The sequence below is a fragment of the Elephas maximus genome, chromosome 8 (assembly GCF_024166365.1).
Source record: "Elephas maximus indicus isolate mEleMax1 chromosome 8, mEleMax1 primary haplotype, whole genome shotgun sequence".
NCBI classification, from domain to species: Eukaryota; Metazoa; Chordata; class Mammalia; order Proboscidea; family Elephantidae; genus Elephas; species Elephas maximus.
The window spans coordinates 37,784,984-37,809,588 of record NC_064826.1 but is presented as its reverse complement, the minus strand read 5'-3'; the positions used below and the strand labels follow the sequence as shown (position 1 = coordinate 37,809,588).

The 24,605-nt window shown below is 39.5% G+C and overlaps 1 protein-coding gene across 3 annotated transcripts in view; it reads right to left on the bottom strand.

Moving 5' to 3' along the window:
• DOCK4 (dedicator of cytokinesis 4) overlaps positions 1-24,605 on the bottom strand; it is a 487,078-nt gene that overhangs the window by 187,164 nt on the left and 275,309 nt on the right. For all 3 annotated transcript variants that reach the window (XM_049893613.1, XM_049893614.1, XM_049893615.1), the window contains exons 10-12: positions 24,063-24,123; positions 19,187-19,319; positions 8,545-8,633 (exon numbers count right to left, since the gene is read on the bottom strand). In XM_049893613.1, coding sequence (XP_049749570.1) covers positions 8,545-8,633; positions 19,187-19,319; positions 24,063-24,123 — 283 coding nt within the window. The remainder of the gene's footprint in view (positions 1-8,544; positions 8,634-19,186; positions 19,320-24,062; positions 24,124-24,605) is intronic.

The following is a 24,605-nucleotide window of genomic DNA, read 5'->3' as shown; positions in this document are numbered from 1 at the left end:
AGCTGCTAACCAAAAGGTTGGCAGTTTGAACCCACCTAGAATCTCCATGGCAGAAAGACCTGGCGATCTGCTTGTGTAAAGATTACAGCTAATAGGCAGAATGAAGAAAACTAAAGATAGAAGGAAGAGATTAGTCCAAAGGACTAATGGACCATATCTACAACGGTCTCCACCAGACTGAGTCCAGTATAACTAGATGGTGCCCAGATACCACCACTGGCTGCTCTTGACAGAGATCATAATATAGGATCCCAGAGAGAGCTGGAAAAAAATGTAGAAGAAAATTCTAACTCAGGAAGAAACACCAGACTTGTTGGCCTGACAGAGACTGGAGAAACCCTGAGAGTATGGCCCCTGGACACCCTTTCAGCTCAGTAATGAAGTCACTCCTGAGGTTCACCCTTCAGCCAAAGACTGGACAGGCCTATAAAATAAAACGAGACTTAAGGGGCACACCAGCCCAGGGGCAAGGACTAGAAGGCAGGAGGGAACAGGAAAGCTGGTACTAGGGAACCCAAGGTTGAGAAGGGAGAGTGTTGACGTGTCCTGGGGTTGTTAAACAATGTCATAAAACAATATGTGTACTAACTGCTTAATGAGAAACTAGTTTGTTCTGTAAACCTTCATCTAAACCACACAAATAAAAATTACAGCTAAGAAAACCCTATGAGGCAGTTCTGCTCTGTCAGAAGGGGTGGGTTGCTCTGAGTTGAAAACAACTGAATAGTATCCAACAACATGACTGTAGGAGTGTGAGGCCATTCAGAGGGCATTTAACATTCCTTTGTAATTAACTAAGGGAAATTTTTTACCTTAGTTTCCATCCTCATTCTGATTTGGGCTGTCAACATTTTAATGGTATCAACTGAGAATTATGTCACAGTTAAAAAGGTTTTTTTCCTTACTGTAATCATTAACTATTTGCAATTTTTCCATAACAAGTATGTACATAATAATCCTCTATCTGAAAACTTCTTTAAAAGAATATATATGACCATGGTCTCAGGGAACATCCAGCTCAATTGGTATACAGAGTTTATAAAGAATTATGTTCTACATTCTACTTTGGTAAGTAGCGTCTGGGGTCTTAAAAGCCTGTGAGCTGCCACCTAGGATATTCCACTGGTCTCACCCCTTTGGGAGCAAGGAAGAAGGAAGAAAACTAAAGACATAAGGGAAAGATTAGTCCAAAGGACTAATGGACCACATCTACCACGGCCTCCACCAGACTGAATCCAGTGCAACTAGATGGTGCCCAGCTACCACCACTGAGTTCTCTGACAGGGATCACAATAGAGGGTCCCAGATAGAGCTGGAGAAAAATGTAGAACAAAATTCGAACTCAAAAACAAAGACCAGACTTGCTGGCCTGACAGACTGGAGAAACCGTGAGAGTATGGCCCCCAGACACCCTTTCAGCTCAGTAAAGAAGTCACTCCTGAGGATCACCCTTCGTCCAAAGGCTGAACAGGCCCATGGAACAAAACAAGACTAAAGGGACGCACCAGCCCTGGGGCAGGGATTGGAAGGTAGAAGGGAACAGGAAAGCTGGTAATAGGGAACCCAGGGTTGAGAAGGGAAAGTGTTGACATGTCGTGGGGTTGTTAACCAATGTCATTCGACAATGCGTATACTAGCTGTTTGATGAGAAACTGGTTTGTTCTGTAAACCTTCATCTAAAGTTCAACTAAAAAAAAAAGAATATATATGCCATAGCTTATGACTGTAATTTAATATTTGCTTATTTTAATTGATTGAAATACAGACTACAAACTGCACATTTTTCTATTAGCAAATCTTCCAAACAATACTGATTATATCTATATTAGCAAAACATAACTAATTTAGAAACTAAAATTAAGATCTAATTACTACTTAAATTAACTTATAACTTGTTTTTTTTTTAATGCTGCATGAAGCTTTAAAAATATCTTAAAGTGTAATTTAGAAATCATATTTTGAACTAGCTTTTTTCCTTCACCTTCATTAAAACAGAATGCTTTGGATTAAAGGAAACTATAAAGATGACAATTGCATGCAACACATAATCCTAGGTTTTCTTTTCTGTGAAGGATATTGAGAAAACTGGCAAAACCTGAGAAAGGCGTATAGGTCATAGCATTGCATCAATGTTAGCTCCCTGGTTTGGTTAATTGTACTGTGGTTCTGCTGTCATGGTTCTGTTTTTAGGAAGTACACGCTGAAGTAAGTAGGGGTAGACAGTCTGCAATTTCTTCTCAAGATGTTCAGGGGAAAAAAGCACACACATGTATATGTATATGTATGCACGCTTATATGTATACAGACAATACATATATGTATCAGGAGCACTAATGCAATCTTTAAGAATTATACAAATTAATATTCCATTAAATGACTCTGTGTGTGTGTGTGTGTAGAAAGAGAGAGGGAGGAGAGAATAAAGCAAATGTAGGAAAATGATAACTTCTGGAAAATTCAGGTGAAGGGCATTGGGAATTCTCTGTATTATTCTTGTAGACTTTTTGTAAGTAAAATTAGGTAAAAATAAAAAGCTTAAAAGGGATAATAAGACAGCATGGTTTAATAATTAGGAAATTCCAAAAGTAATCAAAAAGGTCATATACTATATTTCAGCCAATAGGTGGTGCCAATAAAAGTATCATTTTTCTTTTAATAATATTGAAGAGTAAAGTTTCAAAGTACAATGTTAACAAATCAGGCGCACTGACACAATCCTTAGGAATTAACCCAATTCAGTAATATCGAATTAAATGACTACACTGGCATGTGTGGACAGGATTCTCAGCCACAAAAATGTCACCTGACATTCTCAAAAGGCTCTTTCACTGAAGCAGAGTTAAACCACTCTCCCTATGTGTATGTTACAGGCTGCTTATCTAGGTAATTCCTTTTAACTTTCTCTGAGTACAGCTGGCAGGAATACAACCGTGGACACTCATCTTACTAAGGCAAAAAGAAGATCCCAGAAATTTACCTGATTAGGAAATAGGATTTCTTCTAGTTATAAGCTACATGTGTGAACTATAGGAAATAATACTTCATAAATACAGAGATAATGTGAAAAGATTCTGAAGTTCCTTTCAGGACATACTTAAGCATAGCCAATGATTTTGAGACATTTTAAGTCTGAGAGCTGAACTTGCCTCAGTAAATATATTGGCTCAGTCTTTCCTCACATTCCTAAAATTCAACCGCTAATGTCTGTCAGAGGTGACATCTGTAATAACCATTTGCTCAACAAATTTAAATTAGGCTCATTTTAATGCATGTTTTTAGAATTTTAAATTCTCACAATATTACCTCTGGATTTTCAAATTTCCACCCAGCACAACTTGGAGATTTCAAATTACTCAACCTGGCTAGATTTAACCATAGAGACTAATTTAATTATTTTTTATCTTTAAAAGTTAAATGGATCACCTGTACTTTTCTCCCAGTTTCTAAACTCACCAAAGATAATGGTTAATGTACCTCTGCAATATGTCTTGGGTTAGAAGGGAAAAAAAACTGGTTGGCTAGGTGAATTCTTTTATCTATTAAAGCAATGAGATAGGAGACCATCAATGAAGCATAAAAAGCTTGGAAATTAGCTGGTAGAATTTGTTTCCAAAAGTAATTTCAAAGTTATTCTCTTTTTTTTTTTCTTTTTTTAGTAGCAATGACCAAGGAATAGCAGGGGAAGGCAGAAAATGCAGTTTCAAGAGTGAACTCAATTTTCCTGAAAACGTTTGACTGCACTGCTTCCATTTATTCAACAATTAGGTGGTCCAAGGAGAAAACAGTGGAAGTCAACCTATCTAATCGTTGTGATAGTTTGAACATTAGGCACCCCAATTCCCCATTTCAATTTCTTGTACTCTTGCTTCCCACACTATTTTTAAGGAATTCATTAGAGTGCCTCCCTTTCAATAATGAAGCCAAACAGCTCCTGAACATCTACCTGCTGGCCATACATCCCCCTTCTGGCCATACGAACCACTTCTTCACAACCATCTCAAGGAGAACAGATCAATGTGATACAGGACAATGATCTACCAAGAATAATGAGTGGAAACATTGATGGCAGGAGTAAAGGATTTATTTTTTTTAAGAGGTACTTCTTGAATTTTCTCTCTGTGGAACAGAAGTTTGGAGTGATGAGGCCTAGGGTTGAGTTTGCCTTGGTTGAGTAAAAAGAACCAGCTGGAGGCTAGAGGGAAAAAAGGCAGATAAATGCTAGCCGTGTGGGCCTGGCTTAGACCAGGCTTTTAGTAAGCAGGGTGGAGGGCGCTGGGGTCATGAGGCCAGGAAAGCAGACAGCCTTTGCAGTGGAAACTGAGTATAAAGCAGGGCTTAGAACCAGTTCCTCCCAGTTTGAAACCCTGCTGAGAATTTGCATTTCTAACAAGTTCCTAGGGGAAGCTAATGCTGCTGGTTAGGGACAAATTCTGAGAACCACTAAACCTGTGGCCCTAGAGTCAATACTGACTCATAGAGATCCTATAGGACAGAACAGAACTACCCACACAGGGTTTCCAAGGAGCAGCGGTTGATTCAAACTGCTGAGCTTTTGGTTAGCAGCCAAGTGTTTAATCACTTTGCCACCAGGGCTCCTCTAGTTGAGCAAGAACCAAAAAACCAAACTTGCTGCTGTCGAGTCCATTCCGACTCATAGCGACTCTATAGGACAGAGTAAAACTGCCCCATGGGGTTTCCAAGAAGCACCTGGTGGATCTGAACTGCTGACCTTTTGGTTAGCAGCCATAGCTCTTAACTACTACGTTACCAGGGTTTCCTCTAGTAGAGCAGTGGTTCTCAAAATTTATCATACATAAGAATCACTTCAGGATCTTGTTAAACTGTAGATTCTGATTCAGTATATCTGGGGTGGAAAATCAAATTTCCATCAGGATTTTAGAATGCAACAAACCGGTTCAAAGCCACAGTATAAAGAGAGTACTTTTCAAAAGGCTGCCTAGGAGTCTAAGTATCACATTAGGCAGCAAAATGGAGGGTGGATCCTGACAAAGGGATGGGCAATCCTTTATACAGCTAAAGAGAAATTTGGAGCTCTATAACGATTTCTTTCATGCTTTCCAAAGATATAACAAGTAGTTCTTCATTTCAGTACAAAGGCTGCGAACAGAAAATGTACCATTCAGGGATTAAGGTGGTTTGGATTTCACTTTCTGGTACAGTCTCACCCAGGATTCCAGTAAGGGAAAGTGGACAATCAGCCAATAAATCTGACAAAGTCCATGGAGCATGCCTAAGCACCTGGGTAACTGCCCAAGGAAATACAACATGCTGCCCTTCCTTCCTGGAGTTAATATATGTAGTCAGAAGGACAACAAGTAAATTAAAATGACCTAGAAAGAGATAATAACAATTGAATCAGCCGAAAGGACATGGAAGAACCAATGAGGGGTTGTTTCAATAATCTGACCGCTCAAAAGTCCGGCTGTATTATTTTAAAAGTCTTCTTTGAGGGATTAAATCAGGATCAATTTTGAGAAAATGAAGCAAGGTGACGTGACTTAGAGGAAAGACCAGGATATTCCAGATGATGGCTCTGAAGTGGATAAACAATAACGTAAGATAACATTTAATACATACTTATATGTCAAGTCCTGTACTAAGTGCTTGCATACGCTTTCTCTTTTAATCCTCCCAATAACCCTAGAATCACAAAACTGTGATTCACACCTAGGGCAGGGATCTTGATTCCAGAGGCAAAGCTCTTAAATACTACATTATAGTCTCTAAGAGATGACTTGTCTGCAAGTGAGGGAAATTTGGGGCTTGGCTTAACCAGAAACCTGACCCCTAACTGAGGCCTCATAGGAGGCAGACTCAGTTATGTTACAAATTTATCTGGAGGTCCAAATCAGAGTTCATCATCAAGAGCTTCACCATGATTCAAGAGGCAACTAGGTACCACCTCAGAGTATGGACAATGGAAAATGATATATTTAAACAATCCAACAACAGAAGAATTTTGTTGTTCTGTAAAGGCATATTTGAAAGGAGAAAGGCTTGGGAGTTGATAGGGAGTCGGTAAGGGAAGTGTATTGCAGAAGGCCAACCCATCCTGATTAGTCAAGACCGCATCTGTGATAGTAGGGAAGTAAGGGTATATGTGCCAAAATCTTAAGTCAGGGTTAGTTTTATACTTACCTATTCACACAGGAGGCAACTGCAAACAAATTAAGAGTAGTAGGACTCTTGGGGAGAAAGAATAGGATACACATGGCTACAGATTCCTCAATCCACAGTTAGTGGACAGAAGGAGGAAGAAATAATGAACGTGTTGATGAGGCACGAGAAGAACTTAAAATATGTATATATATATATCATCCTTTAAACTGAATCTACAGTAGCATATGCAAGCTATGTATATAATTTTAAATTTTCTAGTAGTTACATTAAAAACGTTGAAAGAAACAAAATTAATTTTAATAATATACTTGATTTAGCCCAATATATCCAAAATGTCAACATGTACTCAATATAAAAAATTAATATTGAGCTATTTTACATTCTTTGTATTGTACCAAGTCTTCAAATTCAATGTGTATTTTATACCTATTACACATTCCAATTCTAGTGCTGTATTAGCCACATAAGCTACTTACCAAGTGCTCAGTAGCCACATGTGGCTAGTGGCCACCAAACTGGACAGCACAGGTGTAGCATGTATTTAATGATAATGATGTCAAGAAACACCAAAGGCTTAGAATGGAACTACTGGATTTCACTAGAAGTCTACCAATAAAATATGCAAGATAAGGTTTGAAAATAGCAGCAGCTCTATCATTTTCCTGAAAACCTCAAACCAAACCCACTGCTGTCAAGTAGATTCCGACTCACGGCCACCCTACAGGTCAGAGTAGAACTGCCCCATATGGTTTCCAAGGAGCACCTGGTGGATTTGAACTGTTGACCTTTAAGTTAGCAGCCATAGCTCTTAACCACTATGCCACCAGGGTTTCCTGAGGCTACATTTAAATAAACTCATTCAGCTCATATACGATAAATACTATTGTCATCCTTTTACAGGAAAAGAGAAGACAAGCATGCTTCATAGTTTATAAAGTATAGTTATTACTTCATGTTATAACCCACTACTGTTGTCTCCTTCTGGTCCTTTAGGGACTCTGCCCTCAATAGTAAGTACTCCAAAACTCTTGTTTACTTAGTGGTGTATGTAGGACTTTGTCCAAAGCAAATGACCATCAGAATCACATCAAATCAAATCAAACCCAAGTTACCTCCCCAACTCTTGGGAGAGGGAGGAGGAAGCTGACCTCATCATTCATCACAGCCCGAAGCATTCCCACATATGCGAGTCATGGAAACTAATAACTCTCACTGACCTGAACCACAAGGTTCTTGTCTACAGTTATTTTCTCTTTGTGGGCTACTGTGATCTAGCAAGATGTGCGCAGTCTGAAAACAGGTAGCCTGAATTTAAGTTCTGCTTCTGCTAATTGTCAGGAAAATTAGACTATAAGTTAGACTATTCAAGACACTTAAAAAAACAAGTCTTCAACTTAAAAAACAACATACTCAGTTCAAATAATAGCTTACCTAATTTGAAGTTTCTTTACATCAATTAAAGAACACAACTGCATAGTTTGTTTTAATATGGATTGGAAGGGGGTAGCAGTGAAACATATTCACCTAGTTCTTGTCTGCTAAACAACTGTTAAAAACTGTCAGTAATCTATATATGCTATACCCACTGCCACCAAGTAGATTCAAACTCATAGAGACCCCATAGGACAGTGCAGAACTGCCCTATATGGTTTCCAAGTTCTGAAATCTTTACGGAAGCAGAATGCCACATCTTTCTCCTATGGAACAAATGGTAGGTTCCAATCACTAACCTTTCAATTAGCAGATGCGAGCTTAACCACTGTGCTGCCGGGGCTCCTTACCTATGTATTATATATTATGCTATACAATGTATAATGTGTGTTATGTAATGTAAAATCATATAATCTATAATGCCATATAGTATCTCAGTTCCCCTCTGAACAATTTTGCATTTAATTTTCTCTACATGACACTGAAGTCAACATTACTCTCCTCCTTAAAAGTGCACTGCCAATTTCAACATGTGAACCTGCATGCTTGTTCTCTGATACAGTAATGTAGCTTGCTAGCAGCCAGCTATAGGCATATTTTATTGGACCTTACTGATGAATTTCGATTTATCAAACCAGTTCTACAAAACAGTCATGAACCCAAGCATATTTGTGATTTGGTTTTTAGCTCTTGGTAACAACTTAGAGATCTCAAGAACTGGTACCATTAGACAAATTCAGATCCTCTGCCTTGTTTCTTACCGCAATGGAATATATATATATATATATTTATTTTTTTTTACTGAGAATTAAAGCTACAAGCCTATCATAGCACAGGGAGACCTACCAGAATGTTGACTGAGTTTTTCTAAAGTTAGAGAGTGACTAGACAGAAAAACAAAGTGCTGATCATTTTTCCCTTTCACATAGCCAAAAAGAGTATAAAACGAGAAGTATAAGGAATGAAACTCACCAGCGTTGGAGCCAGTCAAATTATAACGTGCGTTCAGTTTTTTGATGATGTTCTCATGAATTTGGTACCACTCACTCTCTGTGTTACACCTATGAAAACATTAACACTCTGTTAAACTTTAATGATGTGTGAGAGCAAGCAACGACCTTAATGGCACACCTGTCCTTTTAGTTACAACCACCATAATGCATTACAACCACATAAGCCTCCCTGGGATCTCTAACATATGCGTTTCAGCATAGCAGTCCAAGGGGAGCAGGAATGTCTATATTTGGTGATGTCTGCCACCTGTCTTATGACTTAAGCACCTGGGATGAACAATTCATAGATTAGGAACGGAGAAAAGAAAATACCTCAGAGGACAATGCACAGTAGAAGGTAGGGCAGACTAAGAGGCTGATTCCCTGGACTCAGATTCTTATTATTCACTTAGCTTTGTTCTTTGAGTTAGTTATTTACTATCTCTGTGCCTCAATTTCCTCATTTGTACAATGTAGGTAAGGTACTACAACATTAAATAAGCTTAAACTAAACCCACCGCCATAGACTCGATTTCGACTCATGGTGAACCCATAAGTTACAGAGTAGAACTGCTCCATAGAGTTTTCTGGCATTAATCTTAATGGGGAAGCCCTGGTGGTGCAGCGGTTAAACGCTTGAAAAACATCAGACGTTCAAACACAGTAGCCGCTCCACAGAAGAAAGATGTGACAGTCTACTTCCAGAAAGATTACAGCCTTGGAAACCCTATGGGGCAGTTCTACTGCGTCCTATAGGGTCACTATGAGTCAGAATCAACTTGGTAGCAATGGGTTTCTTTTGGTTTGGTGATCTTAATGGGAACACATTACCAGGCCTTTCTTCTGTGGTAATGTTGCATGGGTATGAACAGCCAACCTTTCAGTTAGTAGTCAAGCACAAACCATTTGTACCACCTACGGACCTTATTAATAAGTTTGAGCCAGGAACACAGTAAATGCTCAATGAATGTTAGCTCTCATTAGCGAGTTTTGCCTACTATAACATGACAGGTTTGACTAGTATCAAATGCAACAAGTCAAGCAAAATGAAATTGAGATTAACACAACCGCACCTGAAAAAGGTTGACAGGATTTTCCAAAGGGTAATAAAAGTACCCTTCCAGATTTTCCACATCTGGGCTAAAGGTCATATATCTCTCACAACCTTCTCCATCTCTTTCTTATAGCTCTTATCACTCACTAGCTCATGTTATCTTTATTTGTGTACATGTTGTCACACGGTAGGCTGTTATGGTTTTTAAGGTTTGGCTCTAGGAATGGTTTATGTCTCCATTCCTCTTAGTACTGTGAAAGTCTGGGTGTATGTAAAATCATCAGCTGTATGAATAAATGGCTGGTTGGCTCACTGGCCAGTGACTCCTGATGACTAATGCACATTTGGGCCTGCTACTCCCTTTTAACTGGTCTTCCTTACAGGCATATGGATATTACCCTATCGCTGACAGCATTGTACTTCAGGATAGATCTTGAAATATTCTTTTTGACAATGAATACGACACCGTTCCTCATGAATTAGTCATTCTTAGCATAGTAGATATAATCTCCAATTCAAAATGGTCAATACCAGTCCATTTCAGCTCACAAATGCCTACAATATTGATCTTTATGTGTCCTATTTAATTTTTGAAAATGTGCACTTTTTCTAGATTCATACTTCATACATTGCATGCAGCTGTTTCTTCTCACTTTGAGTCATTCCACATCAGCAAAAGAAGGTCGTGAAAATTTTGCTCAAACCATATCATTAAGGTTGACTCTGCTTTGAGGAGGTAGCTCTTCCTCAGTCGTATCTGAAGTGACTTCCAACCTGAGAGGCTCATCTTTTAGCACTCTATCAGACAATATTCTGTTGCTATTCATAATGTTTTCACTGGCCACTTATTTCAGAACTATATTGCCAGGTTCTTCCTCCTAGTTTGCTTTGTCTAGAAGTTCTTTTGAAACCTGTCCACCGTGGGTGACTGTCCTGGTATATGAAATACCATTGGCATAGTTATCAGCATCACAGCAACACAAACACTACCATAGTATGACAAATTGACAGAAGAGTGGTGGTATCCATACAGCTAAAAGGAAGCCCAGTTAATAAAACTATTTGTGAAATTTACCACTAATGCCAAAGATGAAGAAAATGAAGATTTTCATCAACTTCTGCAGTCTGAAACTGATCAAAGATGCAATCAAGGTGCATTGATAATTACTGGTAATTGGAATGCAAAAGTTAAAAACAAAGAAGAATCAGTAGTTGGAATACACATCCTCGGTGATAGAAGTATATTTCTTCACCAACACAGATGGTGACTATACACTTGGATCTCTCCAGATAAAATACACAGGCATCAAACTGAATACATCTGTGGAAAGAAACCATGGAGAAGCTCAATATCATCAGTCAGAACAAGGCAAAGGCCTGACTGCAGAACAAGATTATTTTCTCACATGCAAGTTCAAGCTGAGCTGAAGAAAACTGAAACAAGTCCATGAGAGCCAAAGTATGACCTTAAATATATCCTACCTGAATTTAGGATTATCTCAAGAACAGATTTGACACACTGAACAATAATGACTGAAGAGCAGACAAGTTGCGAGATGACATCAAGGACATCATACATGAGGGAAGCAAAAGGTCATTAAAAAGACCGGAAAGAAAGAAAATACTAAATTGGATGTCAAAAGAGATTCTGAAACTTGCTCTTGAATGTAGAGTAGCTAAAGTGAATGGAAGAAATGATGAAGTAAAAAAGCTGAAGAGAAGACTTCAAAGTTCTATAAGGAAATGTGCAAAGATGTGGATTTAGAAAACCAAAAGGGAAGAACATACTCAGTATTTCTCAAGCTGGAAAAAATGAAGAAAAAATTCAACCCTTGAGTTGCAATATTGAAGGATTCTATGGGCAAAATGTTGAATGGTGCAGGAAGCATCAAAAGAAGATGGAATGCCAAGAAAGACCTACGTAAGTGGAAAAACACGCCTTGCTCATGGATAGGAAGACTCAACATTGTAAAAATGTCTATTCTACACAAAGCGATCTATAGATACAATGCAATCCCAATCCAAATACCAGTGATTTTTTTTAATGAGATGGAGAAACAAATCACCAACTTCACATGGAAGGGAAAGAGGTCCCGGATAAGTAAAGCATTACTGAAAAAGAAGAACAAAGTGGGAGGCCTCACACTACCTAATTTTAGAACATATATCATACTGCCACAGTAGTCAAAACAGCCTGGTACTGGGTACAACAACAGATACATAGACCAATGGAACAGAATTGAGAATCCAGACATAAATCCATCCACATACAAGCAACTGATATTTGACAAAGGCCCAAAGTCTGTTAAATGGGGAAAAGACAGTCTCTTTAACAAATGGTGCTGGCATAACTGGATATTCACCTACAAAAAAATGAAACAAGACCCATACCTCATACCATGCACAAAAACCAACTCATAATGGATCAAAGACCTAAACATAAAATCTAAAACAATAAAGATTATGGAAGAAAAAATAGGGACAACGCTGGGAGCCCTAATACATAGCATAAACAGTATACAAAACATTACTAACAACAACAACAACAAACTTACTAACAATGCACAAACATCAGAAGAAAAATTAGATAACTGGGACCTCCTAAAAGTCAAACATCTATGCTCATCCAAAGACTTCACCAAAAGAGTAAAAAGATTACCTACTGATTGGGAAAAAGTTTTTAGCTATGACATTTCTGATCTACATGATACTGCAAACACTCAACAACAAAAAGACAAATAACCCAATTAAAAAATGGGCAAAGGATATGAACAGGCACTTTACAAAGAAGACATTCAGACTGCAGATACATGAAGAAATGTTCATGATCATTAGCTATTAGAGAAATGCAAATCAAAACTACAATGAGATTCCATTTCACCCCAACGAGGCTGGCATTAATCAAAAAAACACAAAATAATAAATATTGGAGAAGTTGTGGAGCGACTGGAACACTTATACACAGCTGGTGGGAATGTAAAATGGTACAGTCACTTTGGAAATCAATTTGGTGTTTCCTTAAAAAGCCAGAAATAGAACTACCATACATCCCAGCAATTTCGCTCCTTGGAATACACCTTAAAGATATAAGAGCCTTCACATGAACAGATACATGCACACCCATGTTCACTGCAGCACTGTTTACAATAGCAAAAAGATGGAGGCAACCAAGGTGCCCAGCAACAGATGAATGGATAAATTATGGTATAGTCATACAACGGAATACTACACAACGATGAAGACCAACAATGAATCTGTGAAACATTTCATAACATGGAGGAATCTGGAGGGCATTATGCTGAGTGAAATTAGTCAACTGCAAAAGACAAATACTGTATGAGACCACTATTGTAAGAATTCTAGATAAAGTTTAAACACAGAAGAAAACATTCTTTGATGGTTATGAGGGCAGGGAGGGAGGGAGAGGGATATTCACTAATTAGATGGTAGACAAAACTTTTTTTAGGTGAAGGGAAGGTCAATACATAACACAGGGATAGTCAGCACAACTTGACTAAACCAAAAGCAAAGAAGTTTCCTGAATACAACCAAACACTTTGAAGGCCAGAGTAGCAGGGATGGGGGTCTGGGGCCCACAGTTTCAGGGGATATCTAGGTCAACTGGCATAATAAAATGTATTAAGAAAACGTTCTGCCTTCCACTTCCGTGAGTGGTGTTTGGGGTCTTAAATGCTAGCAAGCAGACATCTAAGATGCATAAATTGGTCTCAACCCACCTGGAGTAAAGGACGATGAAGAACACCAAAGACACAAGGTAAATATGAGCCCCAGAGACAGAAAAGGCCACATAAACCAGAGCCTCCATCAGCCTGAGACCATAAGAAGTAGATGGTGCCTGGCTACCACCGATCACTGCCCTGACAGGGAACACAACAAAGAACCACTGATGGAACAGGAGAACAGTGAGATGCAGGTCTTAAATTCTCGTAAAAAGAGTAGGCTTAATGGTCTGACTGAGATTGGAGGGACCCTGACAGTCATGGTCCCCAGACCCTTTGATAGCCCAAGATTGGAACCATTCCCAAAACCAACTCGACAGACAGGGATTGGCCTGAACTATAAGATCGACAATGATGCTGGTGAGGAGTGAACTTCGTGGCTCAAGTAGACACATGAGACTATGCGGGCAACTCCTGTCTGGTGGTGAGATGAGATGGAAAAGGGGGACAGGAGCTAGTTGAATGGACATAGGGAATACAGGGTGGAGAGGAGGAACGTGCTGTCTCATCAAGGGGAGAGCAACTGGGAGTGCACAGTGGGGTGGGTATAGCTTTTTGTACAAGAGACTGACTTGATTTGTAAACTTTCACCTAAACCACAATAGATAAATTAAATAAATAAATAAAAAGATGATGGAAGGAATACACAGAGTCACTATGCCAAAAATAATTGGCCAAAGTTCAACCATTTCAAAAGGTAGCGTATGATTAAGAACCAATGGTACTGAAGGAAAAAGTCCAAGCTCCACTGAAGGCACTGGCAAAAAACAAGGCTCCGGGAACTGACAGAATACCAACTGAGATGCTGCAACAAATGAATACAATCCTTGAAGCACTCACTCATCTACGTCAAGGAACTGGGAAGACAGCTACCTGGACAACTGTCTTAGTCATCTAGTGTTCCTATAACAGAAACACCACAAGTGGATGGCTTTAACAAAGAGAAATTTATTCTCTCACAGTCGAGGAGGGTAGAAGCTCACATTCAGGGTGCCAGGTCCAGGGAAAGGCTCTTTATCTCCGTCAGCTCTAGGGAAAGGTCCTTGTCATCAATCTTCCCCAGTCGTAGAGCTTCTCTGCACAGGGACCCCGGGTCCAGTGGACACACTATTCTCCTGGGTCTTGTTTCTTGGTGGTATGAGGTCCCAATGCCTCTCTGCTAGCTTCTCTTATGTCTTGAAAGAGGCTGCCTTAAGACACAACCTAATCTTGTAGATTGAGTACTGCCTCATTAACGTAACTGCCAATAATCCTAGCTTATTTACATCATAAAGGTAGATTTACAACACATAGGAAAATCACATCAGATGACAAAATGGTAGACAATCATACAATACTGGGAATCATGGGCTAGCTAAGTTGACACATATTTTTTGGGAACACAATGCAATCCATAACACTAACCAAGTAGCGCTGATCCATATTTGTGCCCATTGCAAAGAAAGGTGATCCAACAGAATGTGGAAATTATGAAACAATATCTTTAATATCACACAAAAGCAAAATTCCGCTGAAGATAATTTAAAAATGGTTGTAGGAGCATATCAACAGGGAATTGCCAGAAATTGAAGCTGGATTCAGAAGAGGATATTGAACAAGGGACATCATTACTGAGGTAAGATGGATCTTGGATAAAAGCAGAAAATACCAAAAATATGTCTACCTGTGTTTTATTGACTATGCAAAGGTATTTCATTGTGTGGATCATAACAAATTATGGATAATATTGCGAAGAATGAGAATTTCAGAACAGTTAATTGTGCTAATGTGGAACCTGTACATAGACCAAGGAGGCAGTCATTTGAACAGAACAAGGTGATACTGCGTGGTTTAAAACAAGGGAAGGTGTGCATCAGGGCTGTAACCTTTCCTCATACTTTTTCGACCTGTATGCTAAGCAAATAGTCTGAGAAGCTGGACTATATGAAGAACTGGCATCAGGATTGGAAGAAGACTCATTAACAGCTTGTGATATGCAGATGATACAACCTTGTTTACTGAAGGTGAAGAGGACTTGAAGCACTTACTGATGAAGATCGAGGACTACAGCGTTCAGTATGGATTGTACCTCAACATAAAGAAAGCAAAAATCCTCACAACTAGACCAACAAACAACATCATGATAAATGGTGAAACTGTTGAAGTTTTTGAGGACTTCATTTTACTTGGATCCACCATTCACGCCCATGGAAGCAGCAGTAAGAAATCAAATGATGTGTTGCATTGGGCATATTTGCTGCAAAAGACCTCTTTCAAGAGCTCAAAAGCAAAGATGTCACTGTGGGGACTATGGTGTGCCTGACCCAAGCCATGGTGTTTTCAACTGCCTCACATGCATGCGAAAGCTGCACAATGAATATGGATGATCAAGGAAGAACTGATGCCTGTCTTAGTCATTTAGTAGTTCTATAACAAGAATACTACAAGTGGGTGGCTTGAACAGAGACAAGTTTATTCTCTCACAGCCCAGCAGGCTAGAAGTCCAAATTCAGGGCATCAGCTCCAAGGGAAGGCTTTCTCTCCCTGTTGGCTCTGGAGGAAGGTCTTTCTCATCAATCTTCCCTTGGTTGGAAGCATCTCAGCACAGGAACCTCAGGTCCAAAGGACGTGCTCATCTCCCAGCATTGCTTTCTTGGTGGTATGAGGTCCCATGTCTCTCTGCTCGCTTCTCTCTTTTATATTTCAAAACAGATTGGCTTAAGACACTACCTAATCTTGTAGATCTCATCAATATAATTGCCACTAATCCATCTCATTATGTCATAGTGATACCATTTACAACACATAGGGAAATCACATCGGATGACAGAATGGTAGCCAATCATACAATACGGGGAATCATGACCTAGCCAAGTTGACAGATATTTTGGGGGGACATAATTCAATCCATGACAATGCCTCTGAATGATGGCATTGGTGGAGAATATTGAATATACCATGGACTGCCAGAAGAACAAATTTGTCTTGGAAGAAGTATAGCCATAATGCTACTTGGAAGCGAGGATGGTTGAGACTTCATCTCAAGTACTTTGGACATGTTATCAGGAGGGACCAGTCCCTGGAGAAGGACATCATGCTTGGTAACACAGAGGGGCAGAGAAATAGCAGAAGACCGTCAATGAGTTGGACTGACATGGTGGCTGCAACAATGGGCTCAAACATAGCAATGCTTATGATGGTGGGACCAGGCAGTGTTTCCTTTTGTTGTACATAGGGTTGGTATGAGTCTGAACCGACACAACAGCACTTAACAACAAGAAAAACAACAACCTGCTTTTACTGCCTCAACTTCCCAGTTATCCTGGGAGGGACTTTCCTCATCTGGACATGTTAGCAAATTTGCCACAATCTTTTATTAGCCATGAGCGCTCCCTCCCAAGAGAACTGAAAATAAGATTCTATAGCACCATCCATCAAAATGTACTACTGTACAGATTCCTTTCCTAGAGCTCTTATCTGTAGCAGATAATTCACAATGATTTGCTTACACATATATATATTTTTATTTTATCACCACAGGCTTTTCCAAGAGGAACATGATGGAGGTTATTTTCCAGCTGGTTAATAGTGGGGTACCAAACAGAGCACTGAATCTTGGAAGGCAGGAAAATTAAGATGGAATGAAATCATCCTACCTGTCCAGCTGAAGATACCAAATTGCCATTTAGCACATTCTGCTTCTAGTTTTCTTATTTCAGCCCAGTGGGGAAGGAAGGAAGATGGCTTGCTTTCTATTAGATTATTAAGTGACTCCAGAATTCATGCTTTTAACCTACAAAGCTCTGAATAAAATCAAAACTCCTAAAGTATGTGACTGGAATATCGTCCAGGCTCAGGCCAGGCCTTTGTTGCTGTTCTGTATTTGAGTGCTGATTCACTATGGATTAAGCAGCCTTAGGAATTTGAAATTTCTTCTGAATTGTTTTTAACAGGCACTTTCCTAAGAAGTTTTACTAACTTCACAGTTCCTTCTTAATCTACAGTGACTATTTTGACAGGTTAGTATTCCTTCTTGTGGGGGCTTTACAATTTGCTGAACTAGCATTTTAAAGCGATCTCTCTTCCAGCAAGAATTATCCAGAGCCGTATTTGATGTTTAAGCAAAAACACACAATAAAAACCACGAAGGGCAGCACAATTTATTTTTACACAAGTGTCTCTCATAGGCAGAGCTGGAATTCGTGGGTCTTCCTCAGCTGGCTGCATAATCAAGGCTAACACATGTAACTGTGGGCCCACAGTTTACCCAATGGCAAGATAAATATAGCACTTGGTACTCACACCTAAGAAGTATATTCTAAGTGATGAGACTGTATTTGTGAAGAAGCTTAGTTTTCTTAAAAAGCAATGTCATGTAACAGCATCATTACGGTACTGTAAGACAGTGCTGTGAAACAGCACCCAGAAACATAAAACCTGGGGTCAACATGATAGCTCAGGTTCTAGAGTTAGATGGTTCTGACTTCAAATCTGGGTCCCTTCCTTATTAGCTGTATGATTTGAGCAAGTTATTTAGCATCTCTGTCCTCTTACGTGTAAATCAAGATAACAGCATCTGTTTTGGGACTTTGTTATGAGGAAAAAGTGGTACGATGTGAGCTAAGTATTTAACACAGTTCCTAGCACATAACAAGTGCACAGTAAACGGTGGATACTATCATCAGTATTGTTTAAAATAAACCATGTTTTCTACTACCAGTAGAGCTTAGAATGAACAGTGACATGAATTTACCCCAACTGCTGAAAGTGAGGGTGCCATGTGATAAAAAAGCTTCTGGTAGTATAAGCGGTTAATGCGCTTGGCTGCTAACCAAAAGGCTGGAGGTCTGTGTCCACCCAGAGGCACGTTGGAAGAAAGTCCTAACTATCTACTTCTGAAAGATCAGTCACTGAAAATCCCGTGGAGCACAGCTGTTATGAGTTGTAACTGACTCCGTGGCAACTGGTAGACAGGTAGCAGCTTCGCCGAAAGTTTTCAAGTTTAAAATCAAGGTCATATATTTTATCTCTATTAAAGGAGATAAGGGGAGTTTTCTGATCTTAATCCATAGGCTACAGACAAATCTTTGTCAGCTAATTAGGAGATGTGTGGCTCAGGTCTGGGGGGCTCTTGGGTGGAGTGTGGGGAAATCCAGGGAACCCTCGGGGTGGTGAAAAAGCAATTTCGTAGACAAGAGGCCAGTTGCGCTACCTGCACGTATGAAAGAAAAACTCTTGACATACGCTGGATATAGCAACTCAAATGCCTGAATAGAAAACTAGGGCAAGCTCGCTCATGGAGCTCACCAGCAGCGTGGTTCTCAAACCAGGCATGTGGGAACCCCAGGGGTCTACTCTGACGACTTCACTGTAGATCAGCTCTCAAAGAGCAAGCTAGTGGGGGATAGTTGAGACGGGGTGATTCAACACCATGGGTATGTAAAACCTATCTTAGGATATGGAATACACTAAGTGACTTCCTCTGTGGAGTAAGGAGGGAAATCACCTGAGCTTCTCTCTTTTAATTCTAATTAACTTACATTAAAAATGATTTCCCTTTTTCAAGGATAAATTAATTGACTGCGGGTAAAGATGTGTTAGGAGTTAAATTCACAGGGGAAACTCTATGCAGTGGACAGTTCACATAATTGATGTATTCTGTATTCATTGGTAGTCACAAATGCACAGAGTGATTTGTAGGCTCACTTGTAGTGAATCTACAGATTCTTGTTTTCCAGAAACAGCTCTTGAGCCCAACCCATCCCTTGCTCTTCCATTACCCATATGACCAGTAGGCTCTACATGTGACCTGCTCCCACCCTAGTCCCCACCACAGGCACATTTCTTACATGTACACTTTTAGGATGAGGTCATCCTTTGTCTCTCCTGTCAGCAGGTCAGCGATGCTGAGAACTGCACAGCCAAAGGGTCGTCGGTATTGGACACTACAGGCATTCTTCTTTTCTCCTGCCGCCATTCGACCTGTCCAAGAGCAAACATGACCCATGGAACCATTTGATTAGATGCATCTTAAGGAGAGGAACATACAGCTCTATAAGATAAAAATAGGCCATATGAAATCTAAGTAACTGGGCAATGGAATGAATGCTGACTTGTGAAGATGCCATTTAAGTTCTGGACTGTTCTCTCCAACCACCTAGCTTGGTGACTTCAGGCAAGTAGCTTTAGCTCTGGCTATCAGTTTTCATCTGTAAAACAGGAGGATTAGAGCCTATACCATGTTTGGGAACCCCTCTCCTGAGGGATTTCTGAGTGCCTCCCAAGGGCTCCTTGTCATTAAAGGCAGTGATGGTGCCTATTTTCTTTCCTTTTTTTTTTTTAAGAGTTCACCTTTTAGAAAATATTTAAAAAATTTTACCTTTGAAAGGAAAGTCTGAAATTCTCTGAATTACAGCAGTGCGCACAGCTGGCAGTTAGTGGTGATCAAAGGATCATGTCCCTGACTTAGTGGCCCAGCTGTTTAAGCTCAGTCGAACACTGAAATCTTTTGGTGTGGTTTTGAATATTGTAAGATTTTAACTGGCTTAAACTGTCATCCAGTTTTAAAAATGTTATTGATATACTGTAATTAATTATTGGTACTTAACCGTCAATGGACAATTTTGAAGACAGGAAGTAGAAACTACACTGATGCTGAAATATATATATATATTGAATATTGTTACAAATTGTATTAGGATGAAATATATACTCCAAACTTTGTCAACATCACAATCTAAGACATCATTTTTTTTAATTAATCATTCCTTGTAAATGCAAGATCACGAAGTGTTTAGGAGATTTCTGGGTGGAGTTTTTCAAAGTTATTTAACATCATGAAAGAGTTTATTCGTCAAAAAAATAGAAAAATAAATAAAGCTTGGAAAACTCTGAATGAGATTATTCCTAAAGACTCTTCCACCTCTCAGTTCCAATGAGTTTATATAAGGGTACAGCACGCATATCAGTCTATTGTCATCTACTTCACCTGGAACTATGCAAAAGAAGAATGGTGGGGATGGGGAGAGGCTCCCAAAAGAAGAAAAACGGGGAACGTGTTACTCTCATGACAACTCAAGAAGGTTCTGGAATGGTGTTTCTCTCTGACTGCTATGAAGCATAACTCCCAAACTTCCATACCACGCATGTCCTCAAAAACTCAATATAAGTTTTCTTTCCTGCCTCTGTGGAAACCACAGCTTTGGATACCAAACCTGGTCCAATCACTATCCTGAAAAGAATGACTGATGCCAGCCCCGGTGTCCCCAACCTTGGGATTAAGAAGAATTCACGTTTCTAGTCAGATTTCGACAGAAATTCTCTAAGTGGGAAGAAAGGTAGGAGGAATAGGGGAGATAAAGATATTTAGCAACCAGCTAGAAAGGAGAGAACAGAGTTTGAAATAACTTAATAACTGATGGGCAGGAGGATACAAAGCTACTAATTTCTTCCTTTTCCTTCCCCATCTTTCCAACTCAAAGACCTGGGCTTAAGTTCCCAGCAGCAAGGTGCTATTGCTCCTGCTCTCTGGGACCAGTAAAGGTCAGCATGCCCTATCCCACTAAAGCAAGTACAGGTGACATTCTACAGAAAGTAAAAAGAATCTGTCATTGATAGATAACAATTCATCCACTCCTTCATTTCCCTGCATCAAAAGAGCTGGCAGATCACGGCTAAACCTTTCTTAGACTGTCTTGCCTTGAATCATATTTCTTTGCAGTCTCAAAATGTTGAACAGTGAACATGATCATTGAGCAAGTTTTTACAATAATCCCAGAGAAGTATTCATTTCATAAAGCTGGGGGTAGGTAACTTCTGATTCAACATTCATTGTGAAGCACTGAATATTTAATGACCATAAAAGTCTTAGTAAAAACTATCACCACTAATAAAACACTGCATATTTGAAAAGCAAGGGAGCTCTGTGGAAGAAAGATGTGGCAGTTTGCTTCTGTAAAGATTACAGCCTTGGAAACCCTATGGGTGGTTCTGTTCTGTACTACAGGGTTACTATGAATCAGAATCAACCTGATGGCAATGGTTTTTTTTTGGTAAGGCACCCCTATGATGGGTAATACTTGTTGGGTGCTGTCGAGTTGATATTTTGTTTGTTTCCACCCTCTTTATTTTTTTATTGTGCTTTAGATTAAGTTCACAGAGCAAATCAGTTTCTCATTAAATAATCAATACACATATTATTTCGTAACATTGACTGCCAATCCCATGACATGTCAACACTCTCCCCTTCTCGACCTCGGGTTCCCTCTTACCAGCTTTCCTGTCCCCTCTTGCCTTCTCGTCTTTACCCCGGGCTGATGTCCCCATTTAGTCTCGTTTTGTTTTATGGGCCTGTCTAATCTTCGGCTGAAGGGTGAACCTCAGTAGTGACTTCAGTACTGAGTTAAATGGGTGTCCAGGGGCCATACTCTTGGAGTTTCTCCAGTCTCTGTCAGACCAGTAAGTCTGGTCATTTTTTGTGAGTTAGAATTTTGTTCTACATTTTTCTCCAGCTCTGTCTGGGATCCTCTATTGTGATCCTTGTCAGAGCAGTCAGTGCTGGTAGCCAGGTACCATCTAGTTGTGCTGGACTCAGTCTGATGGAGGCTGTGGTAGTCGTGGTCCATTTTTCCTTTGGACTAATCTTTCCCTTGTGTCTTTGGTTTTCTTCATTCTCTCTTGTGCCAGTCAGGTGGGGCCAGTAGAGTGTCTTAGATGGACACTCACAAGCTTTTAAGACACCAGATACTATGCTACTGAGTTGAGTTTGACTCATAGTGACCCCATGTGACACAGCAGAACTGCCCCATAGGATTTCCTAGGCTGTAATTTTTTTTAATCTTTATAGGAGGAGATCACCAGGTCTTTCTCCTGAGGAGTTGCTGGGTGGGTTTGAACTGCCAACCTTTTAGTTAGCAGCTGAGTGCCTAACCATTGTACCACCAAGACTCCTTGGGTAATACTGTTGCTTTTGTCCTTAGGCACCATGTGACAGAGTGGAACTTCCTCACGGGGTTTTCTAGGCTGTACTCTTTCCAGGAGCAGATCGCCAAGTCTTTCATCTGTGGTGCTGCTGGGACGCTTTGAACTGCCAACACTTAGCAGTTAGCAGGGGGCATCACCAGAGCTCTTTCTTGGGTAATGTCACTGAGCTGATTTCCTCTGTAACAGCCTTGAAAGTGAGGGGCAGACCTGACTAGGCCAAGGTCAAGGAGGACATGTTCTCATTCCATTATTTGTTTTTCTACCACCAAAAACCTGTGATATCTTTTAAAACACTTCCCAAAGCAAAGGCTATTTACTTTTTCTGTCAACACTGTGGAAGATAATATTCAAATTTTACAACTATTTACATGAAAACAACCAAAGCCATGTCTTACATTATAATTGGTATTATACATCTGAATTAAAACAAAAACCTCATTATTATATAACAAACTGCATCCTAGACATCCTGGGAGGAGACTAGAGACAGTATGCATTCCAAATTCTCTAACATTTTAAAACATTTGTTGCAGTTTTTTCTCACATATTCACTTAAACAAAACAAAACCAAAAACAGTTTATTATTTGTTCTACCATCTCTCAAACGTAAAAATAAAATGAAAGGGTTTTCAGAGCTGTTTTTTACAGGAAAAAAATATATAGAAAATCTATGTCAAAATGACAATGTGTTATACAGTTTCTCTCAACGCACGATATGGCTAGCATGTGCATAAAATAAAAGGCTGTGAAAGTACAGATCAATAAAGAGAGTTGCCTGGTGAGATATTACCATCTTCAGAAGTATTCCCATGCAAGTAATGTAGCACAGCTAGTGAAGAAGCAGGAACAAATCCCCAGTTAATCAGGTGGTTAGTTTTAATAGAAAAACTGTGCAGGCTACACTATCTTCATTCTACCTAGCACCCCCCATTAAAACGTCTGGTTTTAGAGCATGTATAAAAATGAGAAAACACATTCTGTGGTTTGCAAGATGCTAAGAAAGATTATATTAAATAAAGGATCCCACGGTCAAATCAACTGTGGGGAAAGCTAGGGTAAACAAAATTGTCATGGCTATTTGCTATTGAGTTGGTTCTGACTTGTAGTGACCCTAGAGGACAGAGTAGAACTGCCCACAGGGTTTCCAAGGAGCAGCTGATGGATTCGAGCTGCCGAACTTTTGGTTAGCACCCAAACTCTAAGGCATTAATTTTTCCCTGTAGGACTTCTCAGGCCCTTTAATAAGATGATGACATTATGCAAATAAAAGAAAAAATACACTATTTAGTATTTTCATAACCCTTTTCTTGTAGCACCTTCTGGAATAGTATTCTGCAATCATCTGCACTTTGGAAAATACCGATTGGTGTTTAACGCTTTCATAAACTTGTTGGGAACCCAGTTCCTCAAAGCTTTCTTTTAAGGTGTTAACAGAAATTAGAATTTAAAAAGACAAAATACAAAATTTCTGAGTCACATACTTTTAGGTGGTCCAATAAGACATAATGAAACACAATAACCTACCCAACTATTTATGGAAAGAGACCCAAATCTATTTATGGTAGGTGAGGAAGTTAAATGTGAGGTTGGGAGGCCAGGGAAGAATCCCTATGATTCTTGGATTCAAAATTGGCCTTGACTTCTTTCTAATCCGGATAACAAATGCGTCCCAAGCACACGAAGACTCTTAGCATTTCTTCTCCTGTTACTTGCTCCTACCACACGGACAACCGCGGTACCTACCGATTCGGATAATGTGCACGGTGATATAGATGTCTTTCCTGAGCTCACTGCTCCCCAAATCCTACCAAAAAACAATGTCTGGTTATTTTAAAACTTGTAACTTACATGACAGCATTTTAAGGGTATAGTCCATTATTTTCACAAATAATAGAAGACAGATACTCCAAATGGAATTTTCGTAGCAGAAGCATACGGTTCAAATTCTGTTAAAAAATACCACCACGATCAACTTTGCTTTAGGTCTATCAATGTCAGGTAATACTCAAAAAGGAAAGTCCATTCTTCATTTATTCTCTCACTCACTGGCTTATTCCTTAAACACTTAGTAAATATAGATGAACTACTAGGTGCCTTGCTGAGTCCCAGCACCACTGTACTTTGATAAATAGTATAACAGGTCGAACATGTGCTAAAGGAACAAAAGCACCACTGGGAATGGTGGTGGCAGGCTTCTGGGCACTAATATCATTTGTGTGTTATTTATGAAGTTTAAACAAATTCACTATGTTCTGTCCCAATAATTTATTTCTGATAAATAATATG